Here is a 17,525-nt window from a genome sequence, read left to right as displayed (position 1 = left end):
GAGATCCTTACATCAGGAACAGAACAGACATTTATAGGACATTTTATAACTTTCCCAAATTCTTATGAGAACATTTACAGCGCATCCTGCATTGTAGTAATGAACCCAAATTTATTATATATTTTAGGAGTCTGAGTCAGTCCATTTTATACTGACTCCACAGCCCTGCCTCATGGACCCCAACACATCATGCCTTCAGGATTTCCTTAGTATTGCACGACGCGTTGGGGGCTGCGAGGACTGGACTGGACCGCACCAAGTAAGATGCATCGAATTCATAAAGAAGTGTGTGCAAGAAAATTTTAATCACTTAGCTTTAGGCCAGAAAACTCTGATGAATTGAGGCCCAAATGTCTACAAAACCAGGAAGGAATTACATTTTTTTATGGGATCATATGAAACAGCAGGGGACTGCAGCAGGAAGAGTTTTTGTACATGTACTGTGTATAAAGTGGATTATATTGTCACGGTCTCATGATGGTTTTGGTTCCTCTCAATAAGGATTTCCTGGTGTGGAGATTCTTACATTTTTTGCCCCTCAAACGATCATGTTCCTCATTTTTCGCTGTCCCTTATGAGAAATGGCCACCACATCATCAGTACAGAAAACAGTTAATCAGGCAGCGTGTTCACAACTATATGGCCATGGCACATCATTTATAGGCATAGTATACACATAACCACCTGTATAAATAATAGGTTGAATCAAAACCACACAAGGAACAGTCTCCCAATTAAAATAGATATTTATTATTTGCATAAATACATCACTAGAATAAGATTCCAGCTTATAATATCAGTATTTTCTTCATAAAGTGCTGCTAAAGGAGCCAGCAGGTGCTGGGCAATATGGAAGCCACGTAAAACCAGCAATAGATCCACACTGTTCTGTATGACACGTCTGTGGTGTTTAGTGTCTTAGGATCATTCAGCGAAGTTCTTAAAAAGGAACTGGTCAGCGCCTCAGATGCTGTTAACGTACAGATTAACCCTAAATTTGCAGGTAATAGTGTTTGGGGACTTAACAGGTTTCCTTTAAAGAGGTAGTCCAGGCAGTGGTGCAACATCTACAAGTGTCCCCAATAGTATTGGTTTTATATGGGCCAATGGCATCTTTTGGGTCTTCTACGCTCAAGGGTCCTGGTGCGACTGCAACCCCTGCACTTACTATAGTTAGGTTCCCGAGTCCGGGACGTTACATGATAGCCAATCCTCATATGTACGGTGCTGCGTCCGCTGCCGCATGTAAAGATCGGTCATCACGTAGAAGTCCTGGACAACCTCTAAGCCACAGCGATGACTACAAGGACATATCTCCGAGGCACCCACTGTAGTCTAAAAGCTTTAAGCTTGTGTCTTAGAAGGCACATTGGTAGTGATTTTGCGCATAATAGCACAAGGAGGCTGCACATTGTAAGGCACGGTCCACTTTTCAAACCAGACATACTGAAGATCACATCCCAGGTGTCTGGGGGGGTTGGGAACAAGGGATTACTCCTAACCTATTCTGGTGAGGCTTTCAATTTCAGAACTAGATCTTTTACACTGAAAATCCCAAAATTCTGCCATGACAAACTTCTCAGCCTGGTATTTATATGTGGCACATAGATTGTCAAGCTGGAAACATATGCTCTTGATATACATTAGTGAAGTGCACCCGGTATATACAGTAAAAGTCTTTTAAACCGGAATCCAATAGAAGTCTTATAATCCGGCAGCCATCATTTTACCTCATCAGTAATCACATGCCAGTTTACTTTCCAACCATTCACACACGTCAGTCTTCACAGTGAGCGGATACATTGTACAATGAGACATTAAATAACAGATAAAAACAGATCATTTAGACATTCAGCTTTTGGAATTAATAATAAATCTTCCTACACAACAATAAAACTCTGTAACAGTCTAATAAGGTTACCAGTACAGATTGTCCTTGCAGTATGGAGTCTTTGCCCCCGCGTACCGGCACTTATTAGCGCACATCAGTATAAAATTTGTTCATTCAAGAAAAAACACATTTATTTTCTATGTAAAATATTGATATTTGAGTAGAAATATAGATGATCATATATTTATAATCTCTAGAATAAGGCAGGCACATGACGGCAGGGGGACAAGTCCCTTATATACAAGGCACATAAATACCCACTGAACGCGCTCTTATGTCCTGGCATCACGCCCGCTGTTGTCACCATGATACACTGGAGGAAGCTCTGGAGAGAAGAGATTTATGGGCGTGGGAAAATATCAATAGGCTTATATTAAAGAGATGACAATTACATATCTGAGGGTGACTGGTGACAGTCTGGCACCATCTCAGGAATATGACCGCCATCTCTATAGCATTGAACGCTTCTGAGAATGCAGAAGATGGGAGACTAACTGGAGGCTCCTCAATATATAAGTGGTTCTGAAGAAGCCCACCTAAATACCTCAGGTAATGTAGTTTCCGAAGCGAAGTGAGGAGAATAAGGGGGAATAGGAATAATATGGTATCCCCTTTAAAGTACCATTAATCCAGTGTTGAAACCTTTGCTACATGCAACCTTCAAATACTCTCCTCCCGATAGGCATGGTACAATAGAACCAGCTCAGTCCATTCACAGGTGTATGGCTCAGTGCCTCAGTCTTAGATCCTGCCGGCCTTCTTACTGCCGCTCCTCAGGATGTTGGGTGTCGCCTCCATGACCCGCACCAGCAGATTGTCTATGTAATCCTCCAGCTCTCGTACCTGCGAGTCCTTCTTGCTAATGATGTCTCTCTGCTTCAGTACCAGTTGGATGAGCTCGTCGTGTGTGAGCTGAGCGTAGGCGGAGGCCGGGTCGGAGGTGTCATACTTCTGTCAATGACAAAGAAGAGGAATCTAATTAGGCAAAAAGTATAGAAGTCGCGCATAAAGGAAGGGCGATAAATGCAGGTCCATGCAATGCAACCAAGACTGTAAGGGTGAAAATGAGAACATTTATCTGCACTCCATTTTGGTCGATCAGCCCAAAGACTCGCTCGTTTTTGACCTTACAGGGCGAATTTCTGCTTGGAAAGCACAACTTTGTGGAAATGTAATTTGTTTGCTTCCTATTTGCAGTTGAAGGTCTTGTGGAATGGCCTTTCTGAATTAAAAGTGGCCATGTGGTCAATTACTGCAAATAAGATTTTTTTCCTATTCAGTTTAATTGCTATGAAGCAGTCTAATGTGGGCTAGATTCACATCACAGTTAAAACACTCTGCTGGATGGACGTCCCAGACATTTGCCTATAAGATGCAAGTCTGCAACTGACATAATGGAAAGCACGCTGCCCGAGTCATGATGAGGAGCCCAGTATTTCATCATTGTTTCTTCCATAAAAGTCATTAAGAGCAGAAGTTAATCTAGCATTTGTTTTTTCTTTCATGAGAAAATGAGGAACTTTAATATAATTATGTATGAGGACAAGTCATTAAATGTTAATAAATAAGTCTCCAGGGCTATGTAGATGGCGGAAATTAGAAGCTGCTGCTATGATAATGTAATAATGCCAGGCAGCCATGGAGGAGTGAATATCACAAGACAGGTACGTGCCAGACATTCTCCCTTGGGCCAGTTTCACACTCCGGTGACGCATGGGCTGTGCTCACATCACAATACCGGGCCTGACCGCAGCGAGATACCTCACACATGCCTAGAACAAAACAATGGAAATGTACAACTGGTCAGGACTTTCCCTGGCAATAACAGAGGATTCCTGTGCGTTTCCAAAGCCAAAATCCCGGACGCTTACTTTCCAAGAGAGTTGTCTTGTTGATAGTTCTTTTTCTTTGTTAAAAGTGTCGTCTGGGTAAGACCAGTTGTCACCTACCCACAGAATAGGGGATAGCTTGTTGATCAATGGGGACCCAAACCAGTTGGCAGAACAGGGAACATTTACCCCCTTTGGAATATGCAAATTGTCTCTTCAGAGAGGAAGAGGACCAGAACTCTAGTGCCACCTACAGGAAGTAGCAATCGCTCTCCGCAAGGAGAAAGGTTACCCCTTAAATACCAGTCTGACACCTCTCACCCAGCCAAACCAGAACTCATACTTTGCACTGACGAGGGGCAGTACCCCGAAAAATAGTGTCTGCAAATTGAGTTTCTGATTCGGGCTTATATCCCAAGTCATGTGATAAGGCTCGTTAAAGGGTCACTATTGACTTTTAGGATTGCTACTTCCTGTAGGTGGCAGTAGAGTTCTGGTCCTCTTCCTCTATGAACAGACAATTTGCATATTTTCCAGAGGAGCATTCTGGCTTTAAAAGTCTCCTCACTGACATGCTGAACATGTTGCTCTCTGCGAGGAGAATTGTTATCCCTTAGATCCCCTTTGGAATGTTAACGGCAGAGTGCATGCTCGACTACTGTTTCATTCATTGCCTATAGGGCTGCTCAGCTCTGCACTCCGCCTTTTCTGGCAGCCCGAAAGAGAATGATTAGTCCGATCTGCTGATCCATTTTATAACAGGGATAAAAGTTTCTCTCTCTATCTGTGCAAGCTCTGATAGTGGGACACCCACCAATCTAAGTTATCACTATATAACCCCTTTAAAAAGGGTTTGTCCACTACTCAGACAACCCTTTCTGAAACCCTATATCCCCCCCGTTAAACAATTATACTCACCACCAGTGTCAGCACTGTCTAGGTGTCGGCACTGGCTCTCCTGGGGATTGTGTGACATTCTTAGGCTACACAATCCCTGAGGCCAATCAGAACTGGCTTCACTCAAATCAAGACATCTGAAGGAATTGAGAGCAGCCACAACTCTAACTTCTTCTGGATGTCAATTACGGAGAACAAGGAAGTCAGCACTGATTGGCCACAGGGATCACGTGACAAATGTTGGGCGAGCCATTGCCAACACTGCTAGAATGGCGCTGGCACCAGGGGAGAGTATAATTGTTATTCTTTTACTGGGTGAAACGGATTCTGAAAGGATTGTCAGAGTGGTGGACAACCCCATTAAGTAAAGGTCGTCTCTTTTAAAAAGGCTTTGTGTCCTCTAGACTGCTTAAGTAGGGACAGGTTTACAACCCTTCAGCCAGCCTACACTCTGAAATTGGTACTTCTAAAAGGATTTGTAAGATAATTACAAATAGCTCAATAGAAAAGTATTTTAAAGAATATTATTATTGTAAAAGCCCTCATCTGTTAAGCCCTATTGACTGTTTAGAAGTGCCAAAAGGGCTCAGGTATTACATCTGCCATAATCTTCATCTTTTAGGCATACCACCATCTAATGCCTTGAATGGCACTTACAGGTGTTCAATGCTAGTTTATAGTGGTGTGTTCTGTAACTATAACTTTTAGAAGAAAAACTACAAACTGCACTTTGGATATAATAATCCTTACACAGCAACCATCACACCAGCTATAGAGCTAGTGTCCAGTTAGCTTGTGCTTTCTTCATATAGTCATACTTTGCGCCCGCTACCATACAGCTCAGCGGTACAGGTGGATTATCATGGCCTTACCTTGCTGTTGTAGGTATTCTCATGACTCTTGATAGGCTGGGGGAAGTTGGAAACATTTTTGTTCTGTGCGTTCATGGGTTTAACTGGATTTGTTCTGTAGAGACATAAAATGACGCGTTGACAACCATTCCTCATAACATCAAATACAAAAAGAGTGATTTTTTGCAGCACGTGGTGATCACCATTACAGCTTGCACAGGTCTCTCCCTCTCGCTGACTGCAATAAACTTTTTACATCTTGACGCAGATTACAGGCAGAAAATTATCCTTGGCACGCCATCACAATTTTTAAAAGAAATCTCTAAAGGTCATAATCCCAATCACAATGGCCATGTGAAGATATGAATTGCAGTGGCTTCATAATTAGTTTTCTGTACAGAATATGGGGGGGAAGGGGGGGGGGGTTTCACTGATCTAATCCTATTAACTGGGTGCAATGTAGTCAGTCACGTGGAGAAAGTGTAAGGGCTCACGTGGTAGACTTTAATAAAACCACGGCCAGTGGAACGCAACCAGATTCACTCATCTTGTGGGCCCATAAAGTGCCCTTCCGCTCTGCCAGCACACATTAATGAGTTTTTCTTCATGCCTCACATATTCAGCATGCCTAGTCTCCGCAGATTTAATTTCTTTGGCAAGAACGATTCACATTTTAAGTAAGGATTTATGGAGCAGAGAATGACTAATGCTTTATGGAATGAAAATCAGAATAAAAAGAAAAATGCTCTGATTTTAATATGCCAGTACTCGCAATAAGTAGAAACAGAAACATGGAAGCCAAAATGATGGTAAAAATGGATCAAACATGGATAGAAGTCAGGTCCAGAGCACTGAAAACAGACATCTGAAGGAAGAGGGAATGGCAGCTTTGCCAGGATGCACCATTACTGGATGAACGTGAACCACTCTCATAAAGACCACGATTCATCCAGGGCTGTGGAGTTGGGGGGCAGTTCTGGAGGATTCAGAAAATCTGTAGAGCCTTGAAAATATATTAATATTCTGCGATTTATAGCTTGTTGCATATTCACTTCCATCTTGGACTGTCGCATTCATATATAGGACAAGATGTCCAAACTATCAATCCAATCCTACTATATCACACAGACTATCAATTATACACTCGTGACTCAACTGGACGGACTCGGGCACTCTGGAGGAATCAGGAAATTGCAGATTATTTTGATTTGAGAATGCCGTGAATAATTTATACAAGTCCGACTCCAGCATGACAAGGAAAACCAGATGCAAATGACAGGACTTCATTCATGTAGAAGCAGATATGTTAATGAGTCATTGTATACAGTACAGGATGGGCTGTAAATGGACACCATGCTCCGCGCTTATCCCAGCGGTCAGCCTTCAGCATTGTACTGTGTAGTATTATTGCTGATGGCACAGTGCTCAGTGTAGATCTCCAGCATTGTACTAGTGTATGTGTGTAGTATTATTGCTGATGGCACAGTGCTCAGTGTAGATCTCCAGCATTGTACTAGTGTATGTGTGTAGTATTATTGCTGATGGCACAGTGCTCAGCGTAGATCTCCAGCATTGTACTAGTGTATGTGTGTAGTATTATTACCGATGGCACAGTGCTCAGCATAGATCTTCAGCATTGTACTGTGTAGTATTATTGCTGATGGCACAGTGCTCAGCGTAGATCTTCAGCATTGTACTAGTGTATGTGTGTAGTATTATTGCTGATGGCACAGTGCTCAGTGTAGATCTCCAGCATTGTACTAGTGTATGTGTGTAGTATTATTGCCGATGGCACAGTGCTCAGCGTAGATCTTCAGCATTGTACTAGTGTATGTGTGTAGTATTATTGCTGATGGCACAGTGCTCAGTGTAGATCTCCAGCATTGTACTAGTGTATGTGTGTAGTATTATTGCTGATGGCACAGTGCTCAGCGTAGATCTTCAGCATTGTACTAGTGTATGTGTGTAGTATTATTGCTGATGGCACAGTGCTCAGCATAGATCTCCAGCATTGTACTAGTGTATGTGTGTAGTATTATTGCTGATGGCACAGTGCTCAGCGTAGATCTCCAGCATTGTACTAGTGTATGTGTGTAGTATTATTGCCGATGGCACAGTGCTCAGCGTAGATCTTCAGCATTGTACTAGTGTATGTGTGTAGTATTATTGCTGATGGCACAGTGCTCAGCGTAGATCTTCAGCATTGTACTGTGTAGTATTATTGCTGATGGCACAGTACTGAGCGTAGATCTCCAGCATTATACTAGTGTATGTGTGTAGTATTATTGCTGATGGCACAGTGCTCAGCATAGATCTCCAGCATTGTACTAGTGTATGTGTGTAGTATTATTGCTGATGGCACAGTGCTCAGCATAGATCTCCAGCATTGTACTAGTGTATGTGTGTAGTATTATTGCTGATGGCACAGTGCTCAGCATAGATCTTCAGCATTGTACTAGTGTATGTGTGTAGTATTATTGCTGATGGCACAGTGCTCAGCATAGATCTTCAGCATTGTACTAGTGTATGTGTGTAGTATTATTGCTGATGGCACAGTGCTCAGCATAGATCTCCAGCATTGTACTAGTGTATGTGTGTAGTATTATTGCTGATGGCACAGTGCTCAGCGTAGATCTCCAGCATTGTACTAGTGTATGTGTGTAGTATTATTGCTGATGGCACAGTGCTCAGCATAGATCTTCAGCATTGTACTGTGTAGTATTATTGCTGATGGCACAGTGCTCAGTGTAGATCTTCAGCATTGTACTAGTGTATGTGTGTAGTATTATTGCTGATGGCACAGTGCTCAGCGTAGATCTTCAGCATTGTACTGTGTAGTATTATTGCTGATGGCACAGTGCTCAGCGTAGATCTTCAGCATTGTACTAGTGTATGTGTGTAGTATTATTGCTGATGGCACAGTGCTCAGCGTAGATCTCCAGCATTGTACTAGTGTATGTGTGCAGTATTATTGCTGATGGCACAGTGCTCAGCGTAGATCTTCAGCATTGTACTGTGTAGTATTATTGCTGATGGCACAGTGCTCAGTGTAGATCTTCAGCATTGTACTAGTGTATGTGTGTAGTATTATTGCTGATGGCACAGTGCTCAGCGTAGATCTTCAGCATTGTACTGTGTAGTATTATTGCTGATGGCACAGTGCTCAGCGTAGATCTTCAGCATTGTACTAGTGTATGTGTGTAGTATTATTGCCGATGGCACAGTGCTCAGCGTAGATATCCAGCATTGTACTAGTGTATGTGTGTAGTATTATTGCTGATGGCACAGTGCTCAGCATAGATCTCCAGCATTGTACTAGTGTATGTGTGTAGTATTATTGCTGATGGCACAGTGCTCAGCGTAGATCTCCAGCATTGTACTAGTGTATGTGTATAGTATTATTGCTGATGGCACAGTGCTCAGCATAGATCTCCAGCATTGTACTAGTGTATGTGTGTAGTATTATTGCTGATGGCACAGTGCTCAGCATAGATCTCCAGCATTGTACTAGTGTATGTGTGTAGTATTATTGCCGATGGCACAGTGCTCAGCGTAGATCTTCAGCATTGTACTAGTGTATGCGTGTAGTATTATTGCTGATGGCACAGTGCTCAGCGTAGATCTTCAGCATTGTACTAGTGTATGCGTGTAGTATTATTGCTGATGGCACAGTACTGAGCGTAGATCTTCAGCATTGTACTAGTGTATGTGTGTAGTATTATTGCTGATGGCACAGTGCTCAGCGTAGATCTTCAGCATTCTACTAGTGTATGTGTGTAGTATTATTGCTGATGGCACAGTGCTCAGCGTAGATCTTCAGCATTCTACTAGTGTATGTGTGTAGTATTATTGCTGATGGCACAGTGCTCAGCGTAGATCTTCAGCATTCTACTAGTGTATGTGTGTAGTATTATTGCCGATGGCACAGTGCTCAGCGTAGATCTTCAGCATTGTACTGTGTAGTATTATTGCTGATGGCACAGTACTGAGCGTAGATCTTCAGCATTGTACTAGTGTATGTGTGTAGTATTATTGCCGATGGCACAGTGCTCAGCGTAGATCTTCAGCATTGTACTGTGTAGTATTATTGCTGATGGCACAGTGCTCAGTGTAGATCTTCAGCATTGTACTAGTGTATGCGTGTAGTATTATTGCTGATGGCACAGTGCTCAGCGTAGATCTTCAGCATTGTACTAGTGTATGTGTGTAGTATTATTGCTGATGGCACAGTGCTCAGCGTAGATCTTCAGCATTGTACTGTGTAGTATTATTGCTGATGGCACAGTGCTCAGCGTAGATCTTCAGCATTGTACTAGTGTATGTGTGCAGTATTATTGCTGATGGCACAGTGCTCAGCGTAGATCTCCAGCAAGGAGTGGGGGTGAGGAGGGAGAGATAGCTGCCGGCCAATCCATCATTTGGGGGACAGCTATCTATTTGTTGGATATGGGATCCCACAGACTAAGCAAAATCTATAGCAGCTAAATATACTGAATGCTTTTTGCTATCCCCCACTTACTAAGGGACTGCAATGCATATTCAAGGGTGGAGAATTCATTTGGAAAGCATTGCTTATTTTAGAACATTCCCTACCCCTTGCTCAATTTTGTAAAGTCCTAAAACCCCCTTTAAAAAAGGCAACTATACCATTTACCCACTATACACAGGCAGACCAGCAATAATACTACACACATACACTAGTACAATGCTGGAGATCTACGCTGAGCACTGTGCCAGCATTGTACTAGTGTATGTGTGTAGTATTATTGCTGATGGCACAGTGCTCAGCGTAGATCTTCAGCATTCTACTAGTGTATGTGTGTAGTATTATTGCTGATGGCACAGTGCTCAGCGTAGATCTTCAGCATTGTACTAGTGTATGTGTGTAGTATTATTGCTGATGGCACAGTGCTCAGCGTAGATCTCCAGCATTGTACTAGTGTATGTGTGTAGTATTATTGCTGATGGCACAGTGCTCAGCGTAGATCTTCAGCATTCTACTAGTGTATGTGTGTAGTATTATTGCTGATGGCACAGTGCTCAGCGTAGATCTTCAGCATTGTACTAGTGTATGTGTGTAGTATTATTGCTGATGGCACAGTGCTCAGCGTAGATCTTCAGCATTGTACTAGTGTATGTGTGTAGTATTATTGCTGATGGCACAGTGCTCAGTGTAGATCTTCAGCATTGTACTGTGTAGTATTATTGCTGATGGCACAGTGCTGAGCGTAGATCTCCAGCATTGTACTAGTGTATGTGTGTAGTATTATTGCTGATGGCACAGTGCTCAGCGTAGATCTCCAGCATTGTACTAGTGTATGTGTGTAGTATTATTGCCGATGGCACAGTGCTCAGCGTAGATCTTCAGCATTGTACTAGTGTATGTGTGTAGTATTATTGCTGATGGCACAGTGCTCCGTGTAGATCTCCAGCATTGTACTAGTGTATGTGTGTAGTATTATTGCTGATGGCACAGTGCTCAGTGTAGATCTTCAGCATTGTACTAGTGTATGTGTGTAGTATTATTGCCGATGGCACAGTGCTCAGCGTAGATCTTCAGCATTGTACTGTGTAGTATTATTGCTGATGGCACAGTGCTCAGCGTAGATCTTCAGCATTGTACTAGTGTATGTGTGTAGTATTATTGCCGATGGCACAGTGCTCAGTGTAGATCTCCAGCATTGTACTAGTGTATGTGTGTAGTATTATTGCTGATGGCACAGTGCTCAGCGTAGATCTTCAGCATTGTACTAGTGTATGTGTGTAGTATTATTGCCGATGGCACAGTGCTCAGTGTAGATCTCCAGCATTGTACTAGTGTATGTGTGTAGTATTATTGCCGATGGCACAGTGCTCAGTGTAGATCTCCAGCATTGTACTAGTGTATGTGTGTAGTATTATTGCCGATGGCACAGTGCTCAGTGTAGATCTCCAGCATTGTACTAGTGTATGTGTGTAGTATTATTGCCGATGGCACAGTGCTCAGCGTAGATCTCCAGCATTGTACTAGTGTATGTGTGTAGTATTATTGCCGATGGCACAGTGCTCAGCGTAGATCTCCAGCATTGTACTAGTGTATGTGTGTAGTATTATTGCTGATGGCCCAGTGCTCAGCGTAGATCTCCAGCATTGTACTAGTGTATGTGTGTAGTATTATTGCTGATGGCACAGTGCTCAGCGTAGATCTTCAGCATTGTACTAGTGTATGTGTGTAGTATTATTGCTGATGGCACAGTGCTCAGCGTAGATCTTCAGCATTGTACTAGTGTATGTGTGTAGTATTATTGCCGATGGCACAGTGCTCAGCGTAGATCTTCAGCATTGTACTGTGTAGTATTATTGCCGATGGCACAGTGCTTAGTGTAGATCTTCAGCATTGTACTAGTGTATGTGTGTAGTATTATTGCTGATGGCACAGTGCTCAGCGTAGATCTTCAGCATTGTACTAGTGTATGTGTGTAGTATTATTGCCGATGGCACAGTGCTCAGTGTAGATCTCCAGCATTGTACTAGTGTATGTGTGTAGTATTATTGCTGATGGCACAGTGCTCAGCGTAGATCTCCAGCATTGTACTAGTGTATGTGTGTAGTATTATTGCTGATGGCACAGTGCTCAGCGTAGATCTTCAGCATTGTACTAGTGTATGTGTGTAGTATTATTGCCGATGGCACAGTGCTCAGCGTAGATCTCCAGCATTGTACTAGTGTATGTGTGTAGTATTATTGCCGATGGCACAGTGCTCAGCGTAGATCTCCAGCATTGTACTAGTGTATGTGTGTAGTATTATTGCTGATGGCACAGTGCTCAGCGTAGATCTTCAGCATTGTACTAGTGTATGTGTGTAGTATTATTGCCGATGGCACAGTGCTCAGCGTAGATCTTCAGCATTGTACTGTGTAGTATTATTGCCGATGGCACAGTGCTCAGTGTAGATCTTCAGCATTGTACTAGTGTATGTGTGTAGTATTATTGCCGATGGCACAGTGCTCAGCGTAGATCTTCAGCATTGTACTGTGTAGTATTATTGCTGATGGCACAGTGCTCAGCGTAGATCTCCAGCATTGTACTAGTGTATGTGTGTAGTATTATTGCTGATGGCACAGTGCTCAGCGTAGATCTTCAGCATTGTACTAGTGTATGTGTGCAGTATTATTGCTGATGGCACAGTGCTCAGCGTAGATCTCCAGCAAGGAGTGGGGGTGAGGAGGGAGAGATAGCTGCCGGCCAATCCATCATTTGGGGGACAGCTATCTATTTGTTGGATATGGGATCCCACAGACTAAGCAAAATCTATAGCAGCTATACTGAATGCTTTTTGCTATCCCCCACTTACTAAGGGACTGAAATGCATATTCAAGGGTGGAGAATTCATTTGGAAAGCATTGCTTATTTTAGAACATTCCCTACCCCTTGCTCAATTTTGAAAAGTCCTAAAACTCCCTTTAAAAAAGGCAACTATACCATTTACCCACTATACACAGGCAGACCAGGCCATTTATCATTTTTACTATTGCAGTTTCTTAAAGTTATTTTGCAGTGTTACAGTTTAAATTTAGACATTGACAGCTGCAGTCCATAAGATTGGATGCACCATCTATTTATGCCTATGGGTGGAAAGGAAAGAAAATCTCCAGGTACATTCACATGTGCCAGTTGGAAGTCAATGTCAGAGGTGGATTATAAAAGGAGGGAAAGAATCAAAGCTCTTTGATCCACTTTTGGCTTTATAAGCAGCAAAAAAACAACAAAAACAAAAAAAGCCCCATGACAATATCCTCAGGGAATGTGCACACTGTCTTTTAGACGCAGACACACCCGCCGGATTTTCCTGAATCAGCTTCACTTGGGAAAAAGTCAGTGGTCTTACTCCAGAAGTGGCTGTGTCAGCGGTTTTGCGTTCTTGAAGAGTCTTTTACTCTACACTTTACAGTATAGAGAGGACAGCTTCCTAGCAGAAGCCGCCTGAAGAAGTATGGACAAGTCATTTAGTGGCTTCAGGATTTCTGAGCTTTGAAGGGGATAAAAGAAGAGACATAATAGGAAACATGTACACAGTAAGGTAGATTTTACACCGCTGTGCATTATGTTCATCTTATAGGACGCCTCGGCAACACTTTTTCAAGTGGATTCCAGGCAGAATCCGCCCAAAAAAAAAAAGAAAAAAAAGAAGTTCTATGTGCACATAACCTGTGTATTGATTCATTGCTGTGATAAATTTATTCATGTGTCTGCAGCAAGATCCTTCGTGCAAACTTTGCCTGAAAATGCCATTGCCAGAGTTTCCTTCCCCTTAAAGCAAAACATGACCTTCTAACACACCTACTCACTAGTTCCCCTCCTCCACCCAGTCCCGATTGAGGTTTAACATGGTACACAGACATTTGTAATTTAATTACCAAGAAAAAAAAATGGTGATCTCAGTTTACTGTAATTAATAAGCTGAACATGCATATGGATGGAGGATTCCTAAAATGCAATTAAGCAGAATCCAGATTAAAGTACGGGGTTTATCAGCCACAGAGATCCAGAAAAAAACCACCTTGCAAATTCTAGTATTGATCAACTTTGTATGTAATTTGCTTCTTTTAAGATGGATCGCTTTAGACCTGGCTAGGTGCCCCATGACCACTAATAAAAGGGAGCACAGGCCCCAGTTTCTCTTCACCAGTGTGAGGATGAACAGTATGGTGTGGCGGTCCAGCCACATGCGGATTAAGAAGCAGTAAAATAAGTACTGGTAAAATCGTCTATTTTGGAGCAGTTTCTCACCTTCCCCTTCCTAGTGAATTCAGTTTTTAAACACTAGAATTTCCAGAGCTTAAAGTTTCTATCAATCCATCATTAAATTCTGATTTGATTGGTCATTAAAAAATAAATAAATAAAAAATTCTGAAAGTACAGATTTTACTACATTGTGCACATGTAAACCGTGTATTATGGAGAATTAAAGAAATTAACCAAAAAGGAAGAAAAGCAACGTTTTCTCACCTTTGTCGAGAAGACACTGTTCCACCGCTCTGCACTGTAGGGATTGGATGTGTTTCAGAGGGTGAAACCCATGCCCGCAGCAGCTTCCTCTTGCCTGATGCTTCCACTTTATCAGAAACGTCAATGGTTGGGATTGTCGGTGGCTCTATACTAGGAGCACTAGATTTATCACTTGAAATGGAAATAGAAGGGGAAGAACTAGGAAAGTTTTGTGAGGACACCGTATCAGGGGAAATGTGGTGGGTTGAAACACTCATCTCGGCTCTTACTTTAGAAGAATCATTTTCATTAGGGGTAAATATGTCAGGCATGTTCTTGTCTGAAGTCTTTTCTGATACATCCCCCTTGACTGGATCATCTTCTGTATACATTGTGTTACCATTTGTCTTAACAGAGGAATGTAGACCACTTTGTATGTTGAATTTGTCATCTTTAACATCTAGCTGCTCATCATCTGATGTGCCTTCTGGATTTTCTGGAATGACTGGAAGCTCATCCGATCTGTAACTGTAGTCTTCAGTCAGAGTAGTGGTCATTTTCATGTTGGTTAAAGTCGGCCCAGAGTTAAAGGAACCATCAATAGGTGAAGCACTTGCATAAGAAGCTTTTTCCATGACATGGTCAGATGAAGAACGCTCCTTAGGTTGAGGGGGTTGAGGGGTGGTTGTACTGTCTGTCACAGGATCCTGAGTTTTGTTCAGTTTGGCACTTCTGGGTGCTGGCTTTGGTGGCACTGGTTTCTGGTCTTCGAATTCTTTCTTGGGGTCAGACTGTACTCTTGGGGGCGGCTTTGGCACTTCTTTTACACAGCCATTGGATTTTTCTGTGGTTTCAGTAGATTCGACTTTAATGTCTTTACCACCAAGGTGTGGAGCAAACTCCTCATCTTCTTGATTTCTTCCATAATCATTAAATACAGACATAGAATCTTTCTCCGTTGGAGCTGGAGGTTCTTCATAAAAAGAGGATGTCTCGGAGAGCGCAGGCAATATCCCCCTCACTAAATTTGCATCTACTACGTCCTCATTATCTGTGTGTGATGACTTGCCTTTAAGTTGGTCAAGAAGACTCTTTACATAAGTCTTTTTTGGTTTATTTTTTTCAGCAAAAGGGGTAATGACATTTACTTCTTTAGATTCGTTTTTTTCTGACTGTTTGGTTGAACTTGCACCTGATCTCCAGAATAGAGGCATTGATGGCTTTTCAGTGGATTCTTTATTTCCTTCACTCAATGTTGGGCTTCTTGGAGGTGAAGAAGCCTTACCAAGTGAATGAGAGTGATAATTGGTCTGAGGTAGGTCACTTGGAAAATGTAAATCAGCCTCAGGAGTGCCCTGCCCACCATAGAAAGAAGCAGCAAGAAAAGAAGTGCCAGAGAGAGATGAAGAGAGCCCGGCTTTGGTTTCAGCCTCTGAAGACACGTCCTTTCTGTAAAGAGGACAGAATAAAAATAAATCTGCAGGTCAGTTGACTCGCAGATAATACATTTCTAGATTAACTTTAGAACCTCAAAAAACAACATATCTAAATAATCAATGCAACCAACAACCCACCCACCACCTACAAAGGACTCCATCAGTCATGGTTAAGGCTTTGTTCATGTTGTGTTTAATCCTTCCAACCCAAGTACTTGTCCAAGCATTTCCTGACATATAAACCTGTATACCATCCCAGCAAAGAAAGATCTAGAATCCAAGGAGGTAGCAAAATATACCATTTGACATGTAACCAGCCATTACTGGCATGCCCAATTTGTGGGTTCCTACTAACCAGCCCCAGCTAATTTTTTTAAGCCATTCTCAATGAGAGCAAATAAGCAATATGATTGCTCAACAACCTTGCTAATTTTGCAAATTTTTACCAAGGGGCGGCACTCAGGGTAAATATGCAGAGCAGCCTAGAGAAACTCCCACCAGGGAATCCTGTGATCCACACCCTCTTGATGAAGAGTATTACCAAATTCTGTAAAATAATAAAATAAAAAAGGCTTGATTGAATGGGCCATAAAAGGAGCGCCAAACTATAGGGTGGGACAAGCGAATCGGTAATATGGCTGTTTTATCTCCAAAGAGCGAACAAGTGATATGCTCATTCAGTGGCTGATGGGTTACATGTTTGGACAGGCCGACAATGGGGGAAGGAGCTCTTGTAAATAGGCCTTTATATTTGTGGACTGCTTCCCACTCTAATTAGGGTCCTTATCAGATAAAGGACTGTCAAAAGCTTACTTTGTATTAAGAACCAAACCAGGGACCATTGTCCTGTGTTCAGTAGAAATAAGACGACAGGTATAGTTTTGTAGCTATGCTCAGATGAGAACGTTCGTGTAAGACACAACAGGTTTGAGGACATTTTATACAAGTGGCCAGAAATGGTTTGTCATTCTTGATGCCCTTTCATATTTACATATTTCTAAAATCTTAATTTATTGAGAAATAAATGTTAATGAGTGAAATAAGTCTCTATCATAATTTCTAATCACCCATCCACAATTCTAATACACCATTACCTTATAAAGTGTGCGCCATAGCAGAAGTAGCATTAACATATTAAATTTCATCTTGCCCATGTCTTTATGCCTTATCAAAGCACAGGAAGGTCACAGAGGGGGTGGGGATGGCCCACTTAGGACATCCCCCCCTAGGAGCCAGAAGTAAGCGTGGCTCTGGTGGATCAGTCCAGTCCATGGTTGGCTACACTTGTGTGACTATATACAATGCTATAGACAACAGGCTGAATGCTCACATGGCTTCTCCTGTGTAGACAGCTCTATTTTTAAAGCTGGAATTTCTTTCAAATGGGTTGGTCAGGTCTTCTAGGTGGCCCTATGGAAATATTTAAATGTATTCAGAATATCCACCTAAAGCTATTCTGGTAGGATCATAGAAAAGGTCAGCATTAAATCAGCTTTACTTATAGAAATCCATCTAACAATGTACAATGTTGGACCATTATAGCTCTGAACTGAGCAGACATTGCTTTATGTTATCAAAGAACATTGGGTTGTGGATGTGATGTCTGGTGTGGGAAACCTCCGGCCCGCAGGGCATTTTTGGCCCACGATGACC

At 42.2% G+C, this 17,525-nt stretch overlaps 1 protein-coding gene across 1 annotated transcript in view; it reads right to left on the bottom strand.

Annotated features, from left to right (window-relative positions):
- Positions 1–730: 730 nt before the first annotated feature.
- RAB11FIP1 (RAB11 family interacting protein 1) overlaps positions 731–17,525 on the bottom strand; it is a 38,515-nt gene continuing 21,720 nt past the window's right edge. Inside the window, exons 4-6 of the mRNA XM_073653549.1 lie at positions 14,458–15,885; positions 5,490–5,583; positions 731–2,842 (exon numbers count right to left, since the gene is read on the bottom strand). Coding sequence (XP_073509650.1) covers positions 2,633–2,842; positions 5,490–5,583; positions 14,458–15,885 — 1,732 coding nt within the window. The 3' untranslated portion in view covers positions 731–2,632. The remainder of the gene's footprint in view (positions 2,843–5,489; positions 5,584–14,457; positions 15,886–17,525) is intronic.

Source organism: Phyllobates terribilis, unplaced genomic scaffold (assembly GCF_046119375.1).
Source record: "Phyllobates terribilis strain yellow unplaced genomic scaffold, ASM4611937v1 Scaffold_11__3_contigs__length_659146591, whole genome shotgun sequence".
Lineage (NCBI taxonomy): Eukaryota > Metazoa > Chordata > Amphibia > Anura > Dendrobatidae > Phyllobates > Phyllobates terribilis.
Note: the sequence above shows the minus strand (reverse complement) of the source record. Positions and strands in the feature narration are given on the sequence as shown.